Genomic DNA, 23651 nt, shown 5'->3' with positions numbered 1-23651 from the left:
CTCGAAAACATCACCGACCAGATTGGCAGACTCATCGCCCGCATAGCCAACCGCAACCATGGTCTTAAAGAAGCCAACCTCCTTCGCTTGGTGCACGCATTCATTACCAGCTGCATCACATACGCCACCCCCTTTCTGAAGTTTACCCAGACCGAAATTGGACGCCTCCAATGCACCATCCGCAAGGCGGTCAAGCTGGCCATGGGTCTCCCTCGTCATACCTCTACTGAAAAGCTTCTCAACACCGGGACATACAACACCTTCGAGGAGCTGGTTGAAGCGCCGCGTGTTGGTCAACTCCACCGTCTGGCCTCTACACCGACTGGTCGCTCCATCCTAACCAAACTGGGCATCTCCTTTGCTACGCAGCACGGAGATAAGGTCAGTTTGAGTGACTCTCTACGATCCCGCTACAGTGTGGCCCCCATCCCACGGAATATGAACCCTGCCTTCCATCAAGAACGCCGCCTTGCCCGAGCCAAGGCCTTACACAAAGCCCACGCTTCGCACCCCACTACCCTATACGTCGACGCAGCGGAATATCCTGACCGTGCAGCCTGCGTCGCCGTAGTGGTCAACTCTCGAGGAGACTCTGTAGCTTCGTGTTTGGTCTCCACGCCTCACCCTGAAGTTGGTGAAGAAGTCGCCATTGCCCTGGCCCTTACAGCTGTCCCGGCCACCGCAATAATCTCCAACTCGCAGACGGCTCTGCGGAATTTTGCGACGGGTCGTGTATCCCCCATCACCGCACGTATCCTGCAGACTGCACAGACTCCGCCTGCACATTGTCCACGCCTGATATGGACTCCAGCCCATTCGTCCCTTCCGGGTAACGATCTGGCTAACGAGGTAGCCCGAGATTTCTGCTGCCGGGATGCCTCGGATGCTGCCTCTCCACCTCGGGCGGGAGGGAGGGATCGCCTGGTTACGTATCGGGAAATAACGCAGCACTACCGCCTTAGTCGGATGCATTTCCCCGGCCCCGCTCCCACTTTAAAACGCAGGCAGTCTGTTCATAGGCGTCGACTGCAGACTAACACCTTCCCGCATCCCGCATTGTGCCACCTCCACTTCCCCACGCGATACTGCCACACGTGCACGTGGTGCGGCGCGCCTTTTGCTTCCCTCCACCACATAGTAGGCGCGTGCCCCTCGCGACCCACCCTCCATCCTACTCTGTCCCTGCCCCTTACCACGGTAGATCAATGGGAGGCTACTCTGCTCAGCCCCGACCAACAAGTTCAAGAGTGTGTGATTCAGCTGGCCGAACTCGCCGCTAGGCCCCACGGGCTCCTAGCCGTCGACTAGGAGCCTGTAGTGTGCCGGTGCTCCCAGCCGGTGCCTCTTTCTTCACAGCTCTGGATAAATAAAGTTTTTACCACCACCACCACCACTGAAAATGGCGACCACCTGCAGCCGCTCTTTTAGCGGGGAGGGCATTCGTGGTCTGGCAACCATGGTAGCTCCGTAAGAGAAAAATGGCGGTAAAATGTGCGGGTACGCCAGAATGGCGACATGGCGACATGGCCTAACATAAGGCGACATGGCCTAACATAAGGATGGTGACTCAGGCAGCTGAAAGAAAAGATAAGTGGGTGGTGTCTTCTCTCTCCAGAAAACTGCGGGGTACCGCTGCTGCCCTGGTCCCATCACCTGTAAGTCCCTCGGACGCCACGTTCTGCAGCTCCGATCCATACCTTAAGGTCCGGTTAATTGGTAGGGCTACGCAGGTCGCTGGTCAGGAGATGCCACCGGAGACAAGCCGGACCTGAATGGCATTACCCAAAATACAGTTCTTTCTCTCTCCCTCTCTTGCGGCCCCATACGACCTGACAGCTGTATCTGCTGCGACGTTGCCACCCCATTACTGGCAACCTGTTATTACATACGGAAAGGCGACCTCGAACCGGGATCCGTCGCCTCCGTCGTGTGAGGTAGCGTGGTGAACAGCAGCCAGCAAAAGTTGCTGCCTTGGTGAGGACGACAAGAAGCCACGGGCAAACGTAACTGGTTTACTGCATTGCGAAAGATGAGCCGAAACAAGACCGGAACAGTGCCCGTACGGGTGAGGTTACAGTACAGGACTCGAGCAGAGTGACAGCATTGATTCGCTGCTCCAGAATGAATACACTTCTACGCTTGGGGCCGCCGTATTTACACCCAAATGATAATGACGAAACAAGTTTTCTCCTTGCTTTTTTCACACGGCGCGAACATGGTACAGACACACACAACGCTCTTTCCAGAGTTCGGGAGGGGTCGGTAGTAGCGGCGCACACTTAGTCTGAAAGAAGAGATCTCCACGGCGGCGTCCACGTCTTTCGGACAAGTCTCAACTTACCGCGTCTGCCACCGCCGAAGTTTGAATCCCGCCGACAGCGAGATTCAAACCGGCCGTTCCCAAGGCACGTTGCAGCATGTTGGAATCTGTTGCCTGTGCTGCAAGCTTCGTTAACCGACAGAGAGGCGCCCACGCGGAAGGTGCACGTAGTGGTAGGGTCTGCCACAAAGCACAAGAGCGCTGAACGAAGCTTGCAACTCAGCGGCGCGCTGAATCGTAACACCTGCGTGGTCAAACGTTTGCGTTGGTGTGTTACACACAGTAAGATGTGTACGACGAAGGTTGAAAATGGACAGCCCATGCCTGCCCGCTAGAATAAAGCTCATGTCCTTCCAAGCTTCATTCAGCTAATTAGCTATTATAAGCATGTTCAACCACAAATTACCGGCATACGTGTTTTGTTTGCGCACTTCTTCGTCTGTGCCTACCTTCGCAGATCGAACTTCTTTATGGAGCGGAAAGGTAGTGATCTTTTTCTTTTCTCTCTCTCTCTCTCTCTCATCTTCAGGGTACACGGATGGATCTGTACAACAGTCGATGGGCAGAGCCGGAGCCGCCTGCACGGCCCTAGAACTCGGCACCAGCCAGGTGTGCAGCCTGCCCTTCCCTGCCTCATCCACCCACGCAGAGCTGGCTGGACTTCACTTGGCTGCAGATCTTGTTCTCAAGCAGGGCACCCAGGCCCGGGGGGCCATCATCCTGACTGACTCACGGTCTGCCCTCCTCCGTCTGCGTGCCGCCGACCAGCCAGCCAGCTCTAGCGGCTACGTTGAGCGGTCGCTGGCGGCCAAGCTTCATGCGGTGGAAGCGCAGGGGTGTCCACTGCGACTTCACTGGCTGCCATCGCACGTGAACATCACGGGCAACGAGGTTGCAGACGCCTTGGCCAAAGGTGCTGCTCGCCAGGCAGGGGTTCCAGCCTCCCGGGATGTGGTGTCATTTGACGCTGCAAGGACTATCCTGGCACGAGTGGTGGAGGCCAAGCATCCAGATGCCCGAGTAGTCAGTGGCCAGGCCCCACGGGTCTTGCCCGGACGCATTAGCAGAGACGCCCGGTCGCTCCTTCTTCGCCTGCGGCTCAATTGCTGCAACGTGGGAGCGCGCTTGCACCACCAAGGCCGCCGAGCATCCCCCACCTGCGCCGACTGCCCAGAGCCCGAGACGCTAGAGCACTTGCTGTGCTCTTGCCCGCAGCACGACACCGCAAGGACACAACTCCGGGCCGAACTCCAGCGACTCGGTGCCCCAAGCCACAAGCTAGAAGACTTCCTGTTCCCCACGGGACCGGACGCCATCCGACGGGAGGTCTTCCAGCACCTAGTCAACTTCCTGGTTACAACAGGACTAGCACTGCGTTTGTAGCCATCGAGTCATGGACTAAACGAACGCGATATAGACTATCTCCCACTCTCCTAATGCTCTCCTCTTCCCCCTTCTCTCTTCCTATCCTTTGAAGCCCCAATCCCCTTCCCTGGACTGGGTCGTATGAGGGTGAACTCCCCGTTGAGTTCAACAATATCCCCAGGCCTTTTCTCTTCCCTCCTTTGTTAATAAATCACCACCACCACCACCACCACCGGCTAATACCCAAATTATTGGAGATAATTCCGCTGCAAGTAGGCTGAAATTCGGCAGTGAGAGCTCAACAGAACGCCCATTGTCCAGAACAGCAACATAATTGCTTTGTAACATAACCCACTCAGTGTACCGCTGCGGGGGTTTAGATGGGGCTGGCTGCTGCTATTTTTGCAAATTGCCGATGTGCTCTTACAGGTTTCGAAATGACGCTTTGTGACTCAGCCACTAATCAATTGCTTACTTGCTGAAAAAAGAAGCGTGCTTTTGAATTTTATGATGATGATTGTTGAGTTTAACGTGTCGAAGCTACACCCGGGCTTTGAGGCGCGCCGTAGCGGAGGAATAAGGACCAATTTCGATTACCTGGGGATCTTTAACCTGTGCCGCAATCTCGACACACGGGCGTTTGAGCTTTTGGCCTCCATCAGAAAAGCAGAGACCGAGGCCAGTGTCAAACCCGCGTCCTTGTGCTCAGCAGCCAAACGCCTTATTTTATTTATTTATTGAGAAAATAAAGCAGGACAAAAATGGCCCCGGCCGAAGTCGGGGTGTTACAAAACAAAAAAAAAACACGACCAAGTACTAAACAATGCATGGCTGACAAGAAATATCGGGAGCGAATATGCAATACAGTCAGGCACAAGATCGAAATGGCACTCTACAATAAATATAATTGAATTTGGAATTTCTATCACAATACTTTTCATGAGGCCGTAATTTAAGGTTGCTTTTTAAATATATGGTACAGTCAGTCGTGCGTTGCTGAGGCAATACTGCACTTATTGTGAACCTGATTACGCAGCTTGAGCTTAGTCTGTATTAGACTTGATATACGTTTGTTACTGATACTATAAATGAAATGAAGCTACCTTACATTCTGTCGGCACAGCACCTTTCAAAGGCGTACGTGTGCTTCATTATCATGGTGGCAAGCAACACAACTTTACAACTGTATTCTTGCACCGGATTGGATAGTTTATTCTTGTTCGATGTATGATACAAAATCAGATACAACACGGCGAGCCCGATCGCTCCATGACGTGGTTGCTCCAACGCAAGTTCTGCAGCGTCCCCTGCACAAGCAGAATCAGCGCAAGCAAACTCAGCACTCATGTCCAGCATCCAGGAACCTCAACTTCTCTTGTCTAATTTAGGATGGTAAACAAGCGCATAAAATTTCTTGTGGAACTGCATAAATTTTCCGCAGAGTGTCAGCCTTTTTCAAAGTTTCAGACAACACATAAAGAAACACTTGAGCTATCGTAAAGTGGACACATACTCTGGTTCTGTACTTTCTCAGAGTTTGTTGTTAAAGTTAGGATTTGTTTTCACGACCAAGTAAATAATCGGCGCTGCTGGCAATAAATTTCTACAGCTGCCCAATCACATCGAAACTGTGTTTGTCTAATTCCACCTGTTCCCAGTCCTTCCGGCGAAGCTGCTTTACTTTATCTTCTTATCGCCATCGCCGAAGCCCCTTTCACCATTGCGCAATCGGCTGATAACGGGGCTAGCGCTTTTATAAGCGGTTGCACTTTTAAGCCGCTGTGGGGTAGCATTTCGGCTGGCGTACCCGCGAATTCCTCGGGCCTGATAATTTTATTGTGATCCGCGCTTGGAAGGCGTGGCAGGTGCGACGCCACCGAGCGCTCCGCGAGTTTCTTCCCTCCGCTTTCAACGAGGTTTCCCCGCTGACGCCATACTTGTTGCCATTATAAGCCGGCCGATGCCATCTTGCCGGCTTCCCCATCTCCGTCGCCGAAAATCGTCGTCTTTGCGGCACCATCCTGACGTCCCCGTTTTGCTTTTGCTGCTGCTGAAGCTCCGCAACACGTTTCGATCGAACCTTTCGTCGTCCAGTCCGAGCTTTCGAGTTCTGCCGGATCGAACTCCATACCGTTTACGCTCACTTCCATCGTCATGGTGCCCCCTCAGACTACCCGTGAACCAACGCTGGGGCCTTCGGCCGCCGTGCCGGCTCCCTCGGCGCTAAGCCTAATTTTAGGCCAAGCGAGGCGTACTCTCTTAATCTGGTTCCACGTAAGATCCACTTAGTAACTGGAACTTTTTTGCAAAAAAGTTCCAGTTATATAATTGGAACTGTGTTCCACATATCCTGAAAATTAAGTGGAACAGTGCACCACATATTTTTGAAACTAAATTATGTGGATCGGTGTTCCAAATAAAAGTATGCGGATCACTGTTCCAAATAAAAGGGTAGTTAAAGTTACTGGAACATTGATCCATGTAAAATGATTATGGAATTTATCCGGTGCGCCGTTCCAGGTACCTTCAGACCAGCTGTTTATATAAAACGGTGTTCCTATAGGCATTGGGAAGCTGTCTATGGGACTCCACTTTTCCAATATTTCTGCTTTCCTGTCGGTATACACCGAGGTCATATGCCAGGCTGGCGGATGCATTGGTATCAGCAGGAAACCGCAAGCACCATTTTAACACAGCCTTGATATATGACCCGCAGTGATACCAACAATTGGAAAGCAGAAACCACCGCAGCAGTGTGGTCCCTGACAGTTCCCAACAGTTGCCTATCGGAGCACAGTTCTATATAAAAGTTAGTCTGAGGCACCTAGAGCGGCACACCCTCTTTGGCTTCACCCGCAGAATCCTGTGCTGGGTTTCAGCTGCATATAAAAGAAACAATATACTTGCATTAAAATACGCACGAAACAAACTATTATGACTCAAACACTGCTTTTCAACATACTATACAACTTTATTGGGTGTTAGTATTCATACATTTCAGATTTGAATAGCTGTCTATTTTAAACTGCAGAGAAAATGACCAACGTACAAGGAATAAATACCATAACGACAACACCAGGCTCCAAGTGGCATTTTCACATATTCACTTTTACTCAAAAACATGGTTAATAAAGACGGTATTAGGGTCGACTGCTTCATAAATAAATAGACGTGTGCGTCTACCGCGGCACTGACACAGACATTATACAACAGTGAGCATCAAATATGCTGTCTTATCAGATAAACCAAGGTAATTCAAAGGCGGAATTACTCATTGCGCTTGCCATACTGTGTTTACGCATAACTGTTTGAGAAAATGCAGTTTGCTATTAAATTGTAGGGAAAGGCCTAAAAACAAGCCATACACGGTTGTATTATCAGAAACCTACAACAGTGCAGTGCAAGAGTTTAGGAAAACAACGCTCGAGCCAAGATTAACGATAAAACATTTTGACACGAGAGGTCATATGCGGCAGTATGCCACAATTAAAACATGATTATTAAAGATAGTAGTTTCCTGACACCAGACGTAAGTGTAACATCAAGCTATTTGAAGGCAAAATAGACTTTATGAGCGTCCTGAAAAGGCCTTTGACTTAAGGCACGTTACTTGACCAAACAATTTGTAGTTGTTTAAAATAATTCATCACAGGAAATCTCACAAAAGCTAGCGTGAATCTTATATAATTTTGCAAACCAGGTAGCTCGAAGCATGTTACACATAATAAAATTTAACAAGCAGACTAATTATATACGTCATCAATTCAAGCGGGAACAAGTCAGACATCCTTAAGAAGCAAACAAGCCAGCGTTGAATCATACAGGGGACCAGTTTTACAAAGAAGACTTGAAAGTATTTTTTCCAGCCTCAACGTTTTACCTTAGGTAAAATTCACAGTTGCGTGCTATAAAAACCCTCCCGTCTTGCTGTCAGTGTAATTGTGACCAAATCCCTGAAACTGCCAAGCAAGAAATGCCACTTTGTTCAAAGGAGAAGACTTGTTCACGCCAAATAAGCACATTTTAAATTCTTCTACGGCATGGGTGTCAGCTCACTTACAGTACTAAAATTTATCAATGAAGGCGCAAGCCATCTGCGTAAATAAGCACTGCCACTTTTGCATCAGCAGCAGCACTGCCACGAAAAAAAATCTTATGAGCTACACTTGAATAATAGGACGTTACAATGCGGTGCCATGAACTACATTAACACCCACTATAGATTCAAAGACAGCCTGCGCATTGTGCCAATTATGAAAAATAAGGCACAACTTCAGTGTTCAGTTGACATGAAACTTGCATGTGCCAGTAACTTAAACCTCTTCATCTGATTTCACCCCCTTCATGCCTTTCATCTGACCTCCTTCATGCCTTTCAAGAGATACTTTAACCTCTACCAATAATTTAAAATCCCAAGTAGAGCTGAGCACTTCAAGTATTTCCACAAAGACTCCAACTTAAATGACACCAGGCCACTGTCAAATTTCTCATGCTTTCCAAGAACTCCCTGCAAAAGTCCCAAGAACTCTTCAAAGGCACACAACCATAAGAACATGATGACACGATGAAAAAGATGACATATGCGGCGAAGAGGATGACCACATCCTGAAGTGACAATGCAGGCGGCGAATCCGTGATGTGTTTCTTGCGGGCAATATTGATGGCGCCAGTCCCTTCTCTCAGAATAACCGGGCCTCGAGAAGACTTACTGCTCACCTCATGTACCTTCAAGGAGACAAGAATATTTTGTTACATGGTTGCTTTAAATGAGTGAGTTGCTTAGGCCCTTCATAACACAGTAATTGATATAAAATCAGTGATTTCTTGCGTTTTTTTTGGGAGTGCTGCCTAAGGTGAAAGTGCGCTAAACAATATCACCACAGACAATCAATCAAATTGCCCTGATTCTGGAAAGTATCCCACCTTGCTGCCTCGGTATCCTAAATATAAGGTTTTTATCCTTGAGAGGTTTCGTTTATTAATCAAATAACAATTACTATAATCACCTTTCGGCATTGTATTTTACACACCTTCTCTCTGGAAAAAAAAATTTCTCTGTACTGCATAATGTGCTCCCTAGAATGCTGTAGTGAGGCTGGCTTAATATAACTTACAGCTAAACGATGTTTCTACCGCAAAGAAATAAATGGCCAGCCATAGGAAATCATAAATATCGCACTGTGGCAGAAATTTTTGGGGGAATTAGTTCCACCTAAAATATTTCCCTCTCGATATGTATTACCTCCATGGTTCGTAGTGGTATGAGGCAGAAGTTGAGCTGACTAATGCTGAACTAGGCTGTTGCACAATTTTCTTATAAATCGCAACTATAGCACATTTTCTTGCAGACGTCACTTTCTGTACTCTAAACAATTTCCTTAAAAAAATTACCCCTTATTTAACCACCTGTCAAAATCCAATGCAAGCATTACTCATGCTACGCCTGTATTTGGGAGTATTATTGGTGCTACGGGCGTATTAAAAGCGGGAAATTCAAATCGTCAGTTGCCACCGTATTGTTGTAGCAGCAACCACGTTGGGCGTGTCCGTGGTGCTGGCAAATCACAGCAACAACTCTCAAGGTGTAAAAGCTAAATATTTACAAAACTTAAATACAAAATAGTGGTTTTTTTTGGCCACTGTTGGAGCATCCGTAATAGCCGGAATGTGAACACAATGGCCAATATTGGCGTTCACCATAACTTGTTAACAGTGAGATTTTATTAGGATGAACAGCCCCAGAAATTGAGTCCCGTAAAAACAAAATGCCAGCTTACCCAACCAAAATTAAGACCCGGGTGTTTCTGCCAGGGACGTCTCAAAGTGCACTGCCAGGAAAGTTTCGCTAACGTGTTCCGAAAAGCTCCTACTGTCACCTTGAGCCACAGGCCAAGCTGTCACTGAAAAGAAGTTCAAGTTTCAAACCATTAGTTACAAAAAAACTACCTAAAAACGCGCCATGAAAGACCCAAAAATGGCAGTGCGTACTTACTTGTAGAATGCAATGATTTCATCCCGTGCAAGAGCTTTAATGTGTTGCCTTCTGATGATACACTTCCAAGAAGGGGTCCAAATACAATTAATATGGCCATATGCATTCCTTGTACAGCTGTTTTAGGTCTATCTTCGCCCTATTGCCTAGAAAATAAACAGTACAAAAATATCAGAGAATAAATTTATGCCTTGCTTTACCCAGGGAGCACGAGAAAATATTGAACAATGTCTGATTCGTTCCACGAAAGTCGAATGTCTTTTCTACAGCGGAAGCCCTGGTAATCTTTTCTTGCTAAACAATTTGAGATATAAAAATATTTGAACATACTTTAAGCTCACCTGTCCTTGGTCTATGCGAACTGGTGAATATCTGCACAATATTCACGACTCAAAAGGTACTATTTTGTGGCTTATGATCTCCACAGGGCATTCATAATCCGCCGCACTCTTCCCGACGACCCTTCAGCATGCCGAAGATGTCTTCAGCCAGTAAATGCCACAGCCATGACTTCGCAGGAGCATGTAAAGAATGGAAATAATTTGTTTTCATTTTTTTTTTTGCAGACAAACAAAAACATTTGTCACAACCTATCAGTGGAGGGCCAAATGTCTCCACAGTCAGCCACAGACTCTTTCTGAACAGGTCATAGAGTATGAATACAGAATGTAGTAATCTGCTTTTGCAGTATAGTTTCTACGTTCAAAGGAGAACAAAAATGGATTAATGTTTGGTGCACATCATGAGTCAACAACTTTGCACCTGAGCGTTTCGAAAATTTTCCAACTCTCTAGCTGCCACTGACATTGATAGCATAAAATGGCAGGAATGAATTATTTTTAAACTTACTTTGTGGCGTTAAAACTTCTAATAGTCCACACGTGAGCTTTATGGGTAATTATTCTGAGGTCTCAGGTTACCACTGACATTGACAGCATAGAAACGGCTCCACACTTTCTGCGTGTTTCCACCTGACTTCCCCTCCACAAAAGGAACGTTTTGTTACTACGCTGCTGCTCAGACAACCACTTTCCCTTGCATTTCACTACACGTCAGGGAGCCAACTAAAGTTTACTAGTGTAAATAGACCATCTAAATTCATCGAAGGCATTGGAAGAAACGGGGAACAACTACACACACAGCACAGATAAACGTAAGCAGTGCTGCCGCCAACGTCTTGAACGCACATCAACATTAGGCGGAATAGCGTGATTAGCACAGTAAATTTATGGCTCTCATAAGACCAACACAACGCAATTAACACGGAAGTTTGAAAATACCGATAAGGCTAAAGACAGACGCTCCGACAAACAAGCCGAGCAGTGTGTGCGCGCGAGACAATAGCGTGCGACTAACCCGAGAAGATTCAGTACCGCTGACAGGTACAGCAACCGTCAATTTACAACTAAGCAACACCGCACCATAAGGGGACATGCAGACTCGAGAAATGCGCGCACCAGCGACTTTCTAAATAGCACTAGCTAACGTATGCAGTCAGAAATATCAAGCCGACTCCAACCCACAAACACACAAGCTTAAAGTGAATAACGGCCGCAAACGTTTCTCGCATCGAACAGGCAGCGGAGCGGCACGTTTATCGGACGCAGTGATGAACAAGTCAATGAACAACAACCGTTACCAGAACATAAATAAGCAGCACTGACCTTTTTTGCGCATCCCGGCAAAACTTCACTTCGTCGAACAGTAAATACAGCCCGAGGACATGAAGAAATCCGCAGTTTCACGCCACAATCAAACTGGTAACCGTTCCCGCCAGTCTGACTGGCAGTTCATTTAGTACATCAGGCGCATAACGCGAGCAATCAAGAAAACCGTCATAGAAGGCCACTGGTGGCGCTGCATGCGGACGAACAAAAACTAGCTTGCGAAAATGTTGAGACGTAGGGGCGCTGCTGTCGTTAAAAGTGTTCACGCAGTCCCGTTTTTCCCTCATCGTCGTTGTACCCGTTGCCGTCCCACTATACCATGCATCAACGCAAGCGGCGCTGCCTTGCGGCTGTCAACGCATGCGCACGGCATGCCGCACTGAAGTGGCGGTCGTTTTGTAATGGTTTCGGCCAACTTTTCCTTCCTCCGTGCCTTGGGCGATGCACGCCGTGGCCAGTGACCAGTCCGCGGAAGAGATCACAAGCTCGGCACCCTTGATCGCTTATATTTGCTTCGGAAAATGGGAGTAGGCCTCTAAGCGGACGTCTACGCGGCTCTGAGGCTGGAACAAAGAGCTCAGATATTAGCCAATTTAACACGTTAGTTGGGCTAAAGTTGTTTCTCGCCGCGGGCCGTGAGCACGTGCGGTATGTGTGCATAAACTTCGATGACAGCTTTATTTCGTTCTTTGCAGTGAAGACAAAACGACGCTTCTTTATTGACTGCGTTCTCTTGACAACAAGTCTTTCCAATACCAATAATATATACTGCGACGCTATTTGATATCCACGTTATAGAAAGCTACTTCCGTATAGTGATTCCAGTGTGATTACTCGCTAATAAGCGAGTAATAATACACCTTCCCGTTTTCCAGCAGTTTGTCTTCATGAACACCAATAATGCAGGAAAAGAGCAACGGGGGGACCAGGAGGAGAAGGCAGGTCATTCGGTGAACTTGAATTACTATGGCAAGTAACAACATTAGGGTAACACCGCGAATTTTCGCGGTACTGCAATGCATAATTTGAAATAAGAATGACATTTCAGTATAAATATATAGAATGTAAGGCAGATGCCGCGGAGTAGATTTAGTTCTCCCGGTTTTGTGTCATTCTCCTCCTGCAAAGAGGCTTTCGTTTTTGCTTGTGAACATTACTAGCCGGGACGAGACAAAATACAAAAACTAACTTCTAAGCATATAACTGCATGCGTAGCATGATGTGTGCGGTGTAAAATGTGGCGCAGTCGGTTACCATTATGTATGTACCCCATCACAACATAAGTAACGTGGACTAAGTACCATTGAGCGCGTACTACACCACAGCGAGATGATGACTGAGTGTTGAACAAAAACTGCCGTTTCTGCGAAACTTTGTAAACCAAATGCATAAAATGTAATGGCCTCAATAAGTATTTCGTAATGAAGATGTTCACAAAAGCACCACGAATTCTTCAGCGCTATAGCAGCTATGGCTTTGCCCGAACGGCAGACGGGGAAAGGGAAGACGTTTAGTCCTTCTCAAATTGAAGTCACTGGTGATTTTGTATACTTGACGCCTCAAATTAGAAAAAATACGATGTTCACGAAAGCGGTTTGGGTGCCGCAGAACACCTGGAAATGGGTTCCTGCAATTTCTTCTTTTGCCTAAGATATCCTCCTCTCGACATTTTTAATGCTTTGTACAGCGTTGACAAAAAAGTGGGATTTCGTTTTCTGTCAAAGGACATCACTAAAACTACAGCTTAGCCGTATTATGAAAGTTAACTGCTGCAAGGCAGTTTCATAGATGTCGGCGAAGTTCATTAAATTTTATGTGCGGTGTGCGCGTGTATATTAAACGCGCACGTGCATCTTGGGTCAAGAAGCACCTAATATATATGCGGTTTATTGTTCCAGTTGATGCATGAAAGAGAGCATACTTCACTGCCATGCACGAGTTATGTGGAACAAGACACGAGCAAAAAATATACAAACGCACTCTCCCCAACCGTTTACTGGGACATAAGTGGAACAGTAACCGGAACCGCCGACATCGCATGACCCCATTTCTTCGGTTCCAGATAAAAACCACGAACATAAAGAAAACAAGCTGACGGTTCCAGATAAGATCCACCTATATGCTTCGTTCCAGTTATTCTTTCGTTTGGATCCACATAAAATATATGGATCACCCTTTTTAACTGGAACTTATATGGAACCAGATTAAGAGTGTACGGAAAGGTCGAATATACAAAAAACGCGATAAAATCCTTCAAGGTCCACTTACGGGCTTCAAATGGTATCCACAGGTTCCTTAGCACGCCCGGAACACAGTCACAGCACTTTTTCAGGGGTGCATTATCTTTTCCCGCCAGAGAAAATGGGCATTTCAGGGAGTCGACGTGACACACGTCCGCTCGCTTCGGCCCATAGCAGCCGTCTCTCCGAATGCGAAGAACTGTGCCGCGCCTGATCTTCGCCCACATCATATGTAACTGTGCCTTTATTTAGGAGCAGTGATATACTGTATCGATGGAAGGACGGGATCACTCGCGACCCTTCCACATTCAGACACAAATCATCTGTCAGCCAGACATCCATTGTATGTAATGCAGGAAAATGAGGTTCGCCGAGCCAGTTCAATGTGTCAGGAACTTCTTACTGAGCATGCGCAACAAAACACCCAGCACATGCGATATCCTAAAAGCAGAATTGGAGGCCTGTGAAAAACAGTGCAACTGACGGGGCAAAGCAAAGGGAACCGCACAACACAGGCGCAACACAGGTGCATGTGTTTTATGGTCCCCTTTGCCTTGTCCCGTAGGTTGCGCTGCTTTTCACAGATGGATAATGCACCAACAAGCACTTTGGCAATCCTTTTCTGCAAGAAATGTATGCTTCAGTTGGAATGCACTTTTAGTTCATAGTCACACTCATGTCGTTCCTTCCTGCGTTTGCACTCCCTTTTTGCACTGTACATTACCCACTGTGAACCACCAACTCAGCTTTGTCATCGTTCTTTCTCACTGTCAATTCCTTCATTTTCCCTGTCGTACACTTTGTCAATAACCTCGATCAATACGATAATTAACCTCAGGACAGCACAGCGGTTTGCGATAGGTGGCGAGGCAGTGGAAGTGGTAAGCGAATATCTCTACTTAGGCCAAGTTGTGACCCCAGATCCCAACCATGAGGCAGAGATAATTAGAAGGATCAGAATGTGGTGGGGTGCATATGGCAGACATTCTCAGATAATGAATAGCAGCCTACCATTGTCGCTGAAGAAGAAAGTGTATGACAGCTGCATCTTACCGGTACCCACCTACGGGGCAGAAACTTGGAGGCTCACTAAGAGGGTTCAACTTAAATTCAGAACGACTCAGCGGGCAATGGAGCGGAAAATGATAGGTGTAACATTAAGGGACAAGAAGAGAGCGGAGTGGGTCAGGGAGCAAACTGGCATTAAAGACATATTAGTAGAAATTAAGAAGAAGAAATGGACGTGGGCACGGCAAGTAATGCGAAGGCAAGATAACCGCTGGTCATTAAGGGTAGCAGAGTGGATCCGTAGAGAAGGCAAGCGTTGCAGGGGGCGGCAGAAAGTTAGATAGGCAGATGAGATCAAGAAGTTTGCGGGGATAAATTGGTCACAGTTGGCACAGGACCGAGGTAATTGGAGAATAATGGGAGAGGCCTTTGCCCTGCAGTGGGCGTAGATAGGCTGGTGATGATGGTGGTGATGATGATGATGATGATGACACTTATTGTGCTGATTTACAGCGCTGATAAATTCTAAATGAAAAGCGCCGTCCAGCATGAAGAGAAAGGTGATAAAGATTGGCGGCGCAAGTCATCCCACCTACTCACGAGTACGGGTTCACAGTGGTTGAGGATGCAGAGCCGAGTCCGAGCGAAGTACCAGCTATGCAAGATGCCCGGCTAACGCGCGGACCCACCGGGCGAGCGACCCCAGGTGATCCTGTGGGCTGCTCCTAGCGGTCGTCAGGATCATTCCGTTGAACAGCCACGGCGACAAAAGCGACAGCGGTGGCACAGCGCGGATTAGCACAAGCCAGAGCAGCGCGAGCAGCGCCGACATTTGAAGCACTGCGTTGAATGCGGGGGCAAACCTCGGAGTTTCGGAAACCGCTACGTCTCCGGTGTTGTCAACTGAAACACACAAGGCTGGCAAGTGCCGGAACACAGGGTTAGTGGAACGTGCAAAAACAAACAAACAATTGACCGCACATCACCTGGTGGTACATCGCTACGAACCACCCCTCTCGCTCATGAATTCATCATGGTTCCCTGATGAAGAATGCAATGGTGGTTCACTCAACTCAATTTCACCGCGTTTACACTGATAGCGTTCCATTTGTTGAGACCTTCCTTTCCTTATTGCACGAGGCGACACAATTTCCTTTACTGTTTTCTTTTATCCCACCACTATCCGTCTGCTACGCTGACGGATAGTGGTGGGATAAATCGTACCTTGCTTTGATCCGCGGTTCCTGGATTTTTGCATGAAAACGTCCAAATATAAAGATGTAAAGGATGATAGTTTTCTCCCGTATATTGAATGAAGGTCTTAGCGCCTGCGCCCCCTTTGAGTGACCGCTTTGTAGGCCTTGAATTGCGTGCTTCGATGTACATTTAAAAGAATTTTTGCAAGCACTTGCAAAAATAAAGTGCTGTTAAGATTTGCGTGATCTTTTTATTGAGTCTGTTTGAAACAAGTGGGCGAGTTATGCTGCTGTGCCGTAACCATTGTATTGGAGCTAGAGAACGAATTACAGCTCACACGAAACATTTTTCATGTGAACTCTAGTTTCCACTCATCCATACAGTGGCTGATAGCTCCACCGCTACACGCTCGATAAACATAGCAGACGACGCGCAGATGCTCCGATGACGCTGTGCGCACGCTGAAAGCATAGCCTCGCTCGGCACGCACAGCGCATGCGTGATGGTTCGCGCTGGGCACGGCAGGCTGCTCTGATAGTACCGGTGGCCACGCGCTCCCGTGTTCACCCTTAGCGAGATCACCACTGTACGGTGCAGGAAATTGGGTGTTGTAAAATGATTTACACCTTTTTTGTGTATAACTAACACCCTACAGCCTATCAAAAACAAAGAACATCCTTTGAATGGGTGTAGTTAACCATAATACACCTTTTAAAAGCTTGTATTTTGTGTTTTTGCTAGAGTGTATGGTTATTAGCTATAGACATTGATTCACACCCTTAAAGGTGCAAATCACTTTACAGTATAGTTCCGTAAAATTAGTGCATGCGCCAAGCCACTGCGCTAGGGAGAGCCACGTCGGACGCGTTGGCTGGATTTGGTGCCAGCATGACGTGAAGAAAGGAGTCATTGACCTGACTTCAGTACACAATCACGCACAGGCGTTCAGGAATGCCTTCATTCGCTGTTAGCAGATGGCATGGTTGCGATCATAGAGTTTCTTACTCTATGGGTCGCCATAACTGAACCAAATATATCCCATAAAACCGCACGAGGAAGGGCTACCCTGAGGCTAATTGCGTGACTACCAACCAGAATGATCCTAGAGCGGACACAGAAGCGTCATAGTGTGACAAGTGTGTGACGCCCCCCAACCTGATATTCGTTGGCCGCTAAGTTCAGTGGCACCACCAGGCTCGGTGGGCAACATTGTGGGTGGCCGGGGAATAAACACCGCTGACACCGCCGAGCACGGCTGCTCGCGGTCAGTCACCGTCACCACCAGCACGCTGCATGTCGTCTCTCGGATATTAAGCATGATCCGAAGGGTCTCTAACCGTAACAGAGGCCTGAAGGAAGACGACACAATGCGCCTAGTGCGGGCATTCGTCGTGTCGAGGGTGACCTACTCTGCCCCGTACCTCCAGCTAACGAAGGCAAACAGAGACACCCTGAACACGATGCTGCGTAAAGCAACCAAGCAGGCAATGGGCCTGCCGATCTACTCGTCCACGCAGAAACTGCTGGACATGGGGGCCCACAACACGGTGGAGGAGCTGATCGAGGCTCACCTGTCCAACCAAAGGGTACGGCTAAGCCAAACGGAGCACGGCCGGGTCGTCCTGCAGAAAATAGGATGGCAGATAAAACCACTGCCAACCAAGGCAGCCCTTCCCGAGCAGTGGAAAGAGGCCATTCAAACCAAGCCACTCCCCAGGAACATGCAACCGGGGAAGAACGAAGGGAGGCGGACCGCGCGAGCAAAGGCCCTGGCTCGACAGCTGGAGGAGAACCCTAGGGTACTCTACGCGGACGCCTCACTCAGAAAACACGACGACCGAGCAACGGCGGTAGCCACGTCCATCGACAAGCTGATCGTCAGCGCGTCGCTGAGGACGACAGACCCAGCCGTTGCGGAAGAAGCAGCCGTGGCACTCGCACTCGTGCAACCGAGCGTGGACACCGTGGTCACAGATTCAAAGTCAGCCTACGGAAGCTTCCGAAGAGGAGTGATCTCTACCGCGGCGCGAGCCATTCTCTCCAAGCACAAGCCTCCGGGACGAGCCATCGAGCTCGTGTGGGTACCGGCTCACTCGAAGGTGGAAGGCAACGCCCTCGCCGACCACCACGCCCGAGAACTGTCCATCCGGGCCGAGGACGAGCCGGCTGAGCTACCGCATCCCGTGACCAGCTTTAAAGAGATTACTCAGATGTATAGAAACGCGAGGTGCAAACTTCCCGAACCGCACCCACAGTTAATCAGGCAACAGCAAACGATCCTGCGGCGCATGCAGGCGGGATCGCTAGCGCATCCCGTTCTGTTACACCGAATGTACCCGGCGCAGCACGACACACTCTGCCCTTTCTGCAAAACAGAAAGAGGCACTCTGGCACACATCATAGCCGAGTGCAAAGACCTCAAGAACCCCCCACCGCCCTTTCCCCCCAACACCCCCAATCCCCAACCCCCCGAGCGATGGGAGACCTTGTTGTCTAGCCCCGCCCTGCCAACTCAGCTAGCACTGACGGCCAGGGGCCAGGAGTTGCTGGATACATATGGGTCCCGTGAATAGGGAACCACCCCGTCTGGTGCCTGCGCGCACCATCGAATTTTCGAGCTCAGTAAAGTTGATTCTCTCTCTCTCTCGGCTGGAGGGTACCCCTACCCTCCCAGGTTCACGAACGCGGGGCTAAATCGTGACACATAGTGCCACCTTAAGATGCTTAATGCCAGGATGCTTCATACCGTCTACTATGCTGTCATGATAAGCACGCACGAGATTACGGAGAGTACAAACAGGAAGCGGTTACTTTTAGCTTCAGTTTGCATCATGCGCGGTTTATTGTCATGACTGCCACAATGTCCCTCCCCAGTCTACGACTATGGGACCTCCTAGAGTTATTTATGGGCTGTAAAATTTCAATTTCAACAATAAATTGAAACTGAAGACAAAAGGTCTCGTCTCTTTGAAGCACGAAGCGTTCTAGCACGAGGCGTTGGAAAACGCGTGTCCCGTTGTGTTCTTTTATTACGCATTACGTTCTAGCGCGAGGCGTTGGAAACGAGTGTCCTGTTGGCTTAGTACCAGGTCTACATGAAACGACGATGATGACAGGAGACGCCGACAGCCCGAGCCCCTAAAATCGTGCACACCTCTGCCTAACTGGGCAACGAGTCCGTTACTGGGTAACCGCGGGTGGCTGATGTGGGCGGTCCTATCTTTCTACACGTATGCTATGGATCATCAGTTACCATTGTTTGTACAGTCAAAAGCTTTAGTAAACACTGGAGCGTGTGCAACTCACTAAATGCAGAGTGCTCTGGTGAGAGCCTGATGTGCTATCGCAGTTTGTGCGGTTGGCGGGCGCACTCCCTGAAAGCGTTTTATGGCGCGTCCACCTGCTGCATTAGCTACGTCACGGAGGATAAAACTTTTATCACCCGATCGGTCAGCCAGAAGCCAACGTTATAATGCGCTCGCTCCGTTTCACGCTTGATAAAAAGCCGCTCATCAGCACATGTATTCTCTAGAATCGTTTCCAGATAGCTAACGTAGCTACCACAGGAGACAACAGCGCAATGAACCGTTTTCAAGGCGTGGATCCGCCAAATGTACGAACTGGACAGTTCGCTACCCCATCGCTAGACCATTCCATCCCATACCACACTGAGCTACACACGCTCCGGTGTTTACTGTAATAAAGCTCTCGGCTGTACGCCTATGTACTTGCGTTTTATCAAACTCTGCCCAACCCCGCAAAATTTGCTGCCACACTCACGGCGGTAGCGATGTGATCTGCAGTCAGTTTATCTCTTTTATTTGCCTGCCCAGATCAGTTCCTGGGTAGGATAAAACTGCCCCCCCCCCCCCCCCTACAATCTATGGCAAAATAAAATACGGAGCTGCGTGGAGCTCAGAACTGCAGCGTGGAAATAAAAGAGACCAAGTGATAGCAGCGACTATTAAAGGAAGCCCAAAGATTGTGGCTTGTTGACTTCGTTTCCAATTGACGGTGGAAGTGGTTATGAAGAGCAGTCGAACTCGTGCAAGATTTGTCCGGCTACAGGCACCCGGCAAAGAGCTCCCGTGCGCCACATCGGAAAGCAATAATCACAACACACAAAACGAGCGTGCAACGCATGCGGTTGGAGTCCAACAAAAATAACTACAGAGGGCACCATAACGTGTTTTCTCCGTGGATCTCGCATTTGGAACAAACACCGGATTGTTTTGTCAACAGCTGTATACGCATACCGGGTACGCTAGAAACAAAATTTGAGTGTGTGTGTGTGTGTGTGTGTGTGTGTGTTGGGGGGGGGGGAGTAAGAGAGAGGGGGAAAATGAAAAATACCGCGTCGAAATTTACTGTACCGGCCACGGTCTTCCTTGTGCGCTTTCCTGTCGCAAGGTCAGCAACGAACTTAACGCTTAGCGCGAACTACTTCTCACGTGGCGATCATAACAGCTGTCGTCAAAAGTGCAATAGGAAGGCGGCCATTCGCGATGACCCGCATCGAAGTGCTGTGAATGATAAAGGGTTGTAATACGCCCTTGAAAAATTTTAGGCTAGCATCTTACCGTGACACGAGGCAGAGTCTGAACATACTGCTGCCACACACGCCGAGCCCAGCATCCAGGCAAGCGACGACGGCTGCATCACTTCGATGGCCTCGCGAAGGGCTGTCAGTCGCGCTGTCAATACGTCGGGGTAAATGGTAAATGGGTAAATGGAGTCGACTACGTTTTCCTTAACAAAAAAAGTACAGAGGGTATCAAAAGAAATACGAACAACGATGCACACAGCCTCCGCTGAATGCTGCACCGTCTGGCTGCTCTGCCAATAAACTGCGCGCATGCGTAGTACTTTCAGAGCGTTTTAGAGTGTGGCCTACAGTGAGGGGAAATGATTGATAAAGAAGCGATGCCGGTCATTTATTTTGAAGCGTCTTGTTATGCTGTGTCGCCACTGAGCATCCTGTTATCTACTACATTTGGGAGCCAAGCACACAGCTGGCTGATTGCAGCTAGCATGATGCTCTTCAGCGATCATCCTGCTCAGTGGCGACGCAGCGTGAAGAGGAGCCTCAAAATAAACGACCGCCGTCGCTTCTTGATCAAACATATCACAATAATGTAGGCCACACTCTCAAACGTTCTCCAAGGAGTGCGCATGGGCGCAGTTTACTGACTTTGCGGCCAGACGGTGCGGCATGCGTCGGAGGCTGTTCGCTCCGTTGTTCGCATTTTCTTTTAATCCCCCTGTACAGAGCACGCTCTGCTGTCGTTGCTTGAAGGAGCGCATATTAAATGCAGAGCATTTCAGTAACTCACGATGTCACCCGCGTTGACGTCCGCAGTCGTAGTCCGCACCCCTCCCCCTACACTATATATATATATATATATATATATATATATATATATGTATATAAAAATACTATCCAGCGCCTGGTTTCGATCCCTCGACCCTGCGGGCGGAACGCAATGTACATGGTGCTCTACCCACTGCGCTACAAAGCCGACACAGAATGGGAGGCTACGAACGCGCCTTATATCCTTGACTCATTCAAACTACGTCAAGAAGCTGCTGATACAACGCATTCACTACCACCAACTCCCCAAACACTAAACGTTAACGCAATACACCCACCCCCTATGCGACGCATTTACTCGAGTCCCCCCTCGCGGGGAGATGAGCCCAATTTTTTTCTCTGCACTACCGTCGCCTGAAGATACCACTGCGCATTTTTCCCCGCGCATGGGTGTTGCCACGTGGTTGGCCCGAGTTCTTTTTCGCTGGTATACTGTTCTCGAGAACGGTAAATATTCCAGAACTTATCTCCGCAAAACAATGTGGCACGTATTCTATATCGTCTCGATAAGCGGACGTGCGCACACAATGCTCGTTTGAAAGAAAAATGTGACTTGCAAAAAGCCATAACTTCCTGAACGAGGTCTACAGAACGTTGCAACAAAAACTGCGACGAGCGGTCGACTTCGGAGTGACTCTGTAAATGGCTAGGATCCAGCAGATCGTCTCCGGTCCTAGAGCGATGTAGACAGGAATCGCTAGCGAGCGTAGCGCCACGTTGCTGAGTCCCTTAAAATCCCCGGAATCGTAAAACTGCGCGCCACACCCCCGGGGCATGGAAAAAATCGTACAAAATTAAAAAGTTCCTAGGGCCTTCATGGAGCATGCGCCGTGATTACCATACCCGCGCTATAATAAATTTCTACCCACGATTCCTGTGTGTTTTGTAGCGCAAGCTGCAAAACATAAGCCCTTCAGCGTAAGCTACAAAACATAAGCGGCCGAGGTTGAGCCGTTTCGCGTGTGCCGTGAAGGGCCGTTCTGCGCAAGCGCGAGGGGCATTGGATTGGATTCGATTCGATTGGCTTGGCTTAGCTTGGCTTGGATTTGGATTGGATTAAAGTGGATTTTGTTGGATTGTGTTGTGTCATAGCCGCGGCAGACGCACTGGCGCCGGCGCGTGCCCAGGTGTGCGCCTCAATTGCGCAATAGCTAAGTTTGACGCTGCGTCGGAGCCGCTTGATAGCCGTTTCACGTGGCTCGTGAAGAGCCGTGCTGAGCATGCGCGAGGAGCAGTGACTGGACAGGACTGGACTTTCAGTTAATAACCAAGAACAATGCTCGATCGTAAATTAAAAACAAACGTGTTTTGCTTCGTGCACCCCTTGGACAACGACCGAGTTAAACCTCACGTTGAGGCTCGGCACCGCAGCTTTGCTGGCCATCCCTCTTCACGGGGTGGAAGGGCTCTGAATTTTTTATTTATTCGTTTGTCACCCATACAGCATCTTAATTTGGAGCAGTATTTTTTTATAATGCCATAAGCGCCCTTGTCTCACTTTATAAACAGTGGTACGCAGGCGCTCCCGAAAGGGAAAGGGGCGAGGGGGGGGGGTTCGTTCTCCCCCCGGTGTCAAAACTTGGGTGGCACAGTGACACCTCAACCCTTGTGTCCCACACTCACCTTGGGAAGATTAGACAAGCATGGAAAAAAAGATCAAAGCAAAAAAATAAGAAAGACTGGCTGAAAGGGTCCAGAGTGTGAGGCACAATACGACCGAGTCATTTTTTCTGAACACACGTCACTTCTGCCGATTCTAAATGTTATTTCCCTATTCACCTTGTTTCTTCTCTTCATTATAACTTGTGACTGACCCAGTACTGTCATTAGAGTATTGCTGTTCGCATAAGGGGGAGTAAATCACCTTCCATTGACTTTATCCACGATGCTGATAGTACCACGCATGAAGGCGTTTGCAACCGCGTTTCGAGTGTCACGAAAACGACACGATTTCTCTTCCCTAACCGAACAAATAATAGCTACTAAAGTTACATTATGTAGGATGTTTGAAGTGGGCAAGATTTATTTATTTATTTATTTATTTATTTATTTATTTATTTATTTATTTATTTATTTATTTATTTATTTATTTATTTATACATGCTGCAGCCCCCACTTGGGGCTATGGCAGTAGTGAGCATTCAACAGAACCAAAAATAGCAATTAAACAGATCAACAGAGCAATACAACAAAAGAAAGGTTAACACAAATCAGAAAGGGGCAAGTAAAAATTTTTCCAGCGGAAGCAAGCGAGTATCACCGGACAAACCATTCCAGAGTTCGGCAGTGAAAGGGAAAAAGCTAAATTTGAATGCGATGGTTCGACTATGGTGAGGCTTGATATTAAGGTGATTTCTTCTAGTAATGGACGGCGAGGCAAACGAGATGTAGGTATTCTCAGACATGTGATAGACTGAGTGAATAAAACAGTAAAACAGTTTCATAGAATCGTTTAGTCGCCGCGTGCGTAGTGTGGTGAGTTCAAGAGAGG

General features: G+C 48.3%; 1 protein-coding gene and 1 long non-coding RNA gene across 7 annotated transcripts; both read right to left on the bottom strand.

The window, feature by feature from the left end:
• Positions 1 to 4329: 4329 nt before the first annotated feature.
• On the bottom strand, positions 4330 to 20677 carry LOC144167199 (uncharacterized). Of its 6 annotated transcripts, XM_077696545.1 has the most exons (5): positions 20581 to 20677; positions 20370 to 20483; positions 17361 to 17411; positions 15282 to 15510; positions 4431 to 4992 (listed from the first exon to the last, which is right to left on the bottom strand). In XM_077696545.1, the coding sequence occupies exons 2-5, from the start codon at positions 20446 to 20448 to the stop codon at positions 4896 to 4898; spliced, it is 456 nt and encodes a 151-aa protein (XP_077552671.1). In that variant the 5' UTR covers positions 20449 to 20483; positions 20581 to 20677; the 3' UTR covers positions 4431 to 4895. The 6 variants fall into 6 exon arrangements, 2 of the variants coding, with proteins under 2 accessions (XP_077552671.1, XP_077552672.1); XR_013321881.1 differs by having other exon boundaries at positions 4441 to 4992; positions 15193 to 15510; positions 20370 to 20677; XM_077696546.1 differs by lacking the exon at positions 17361 to 17411 and having other exon boundaries at positions 4459 to 4992.
• LOC144167198 (uncharacterized) lies at positions 7709 to 9920 on the bottom strand. Its single transcript, XR_013321878.1, has 3 exons — positions 9678 to 9920; positions 9463 to 9585; positions 7709 to 8410 (listed from the first exon to the last, which is right to left on the bottom strand). It is a non-coding gene; the product is annotated as an uncharacterized LOC144167198 (long non-coding RNA).
• Positions 20678 to 23651: the final 2974 nt, after the last annotated feature.

This window comes from Haemaphysalis longicornis, unplaced genomic scaffold (assembly GCF_048455015.1).
Source record: "Haemaphysalis longicornis isolate Haplotype H1 unplaced genomic scaffold, Haemaphysalis longicornis Haplotype H1 scaffold_2, whole genome shotgun sequence".
NCBI lineage: Eukaryota > Metazoa > Arthropoda > Arachnida > Ixodida > Ixodidae > Haemaphysalis > Haemaphysalis longicornis.
This window is presented reverse-complemented; position numbering and strand designations above follow the sequence as displayed.

Bases quoted from the DNA above. Each gene is read 5' to 3' on its own strand.
- LOC144167199 (XM_077696545.1), bottom strand. From the start codon at position 20,448: ATGCAGCCGTCGTCGCTTGCCTGGATGCTGGGCTCGGCGTGTGTGGCA. The intron at 15,511-17,360 runs GTGAGCCTCGAT...GGCACTTGCCAG, and splicing joins CGTACCCTTTGGTTGGACAG to CCTTGTGTGTTTCAGTTGAC. The intron at 4,993-15,281 runs GTGGGTCCGCGC...CTGCTTGTGCAG, and splicing joins CACCTGGGGTCGCTCGCCCG to GGGACGCTGCAGAACTTGCG.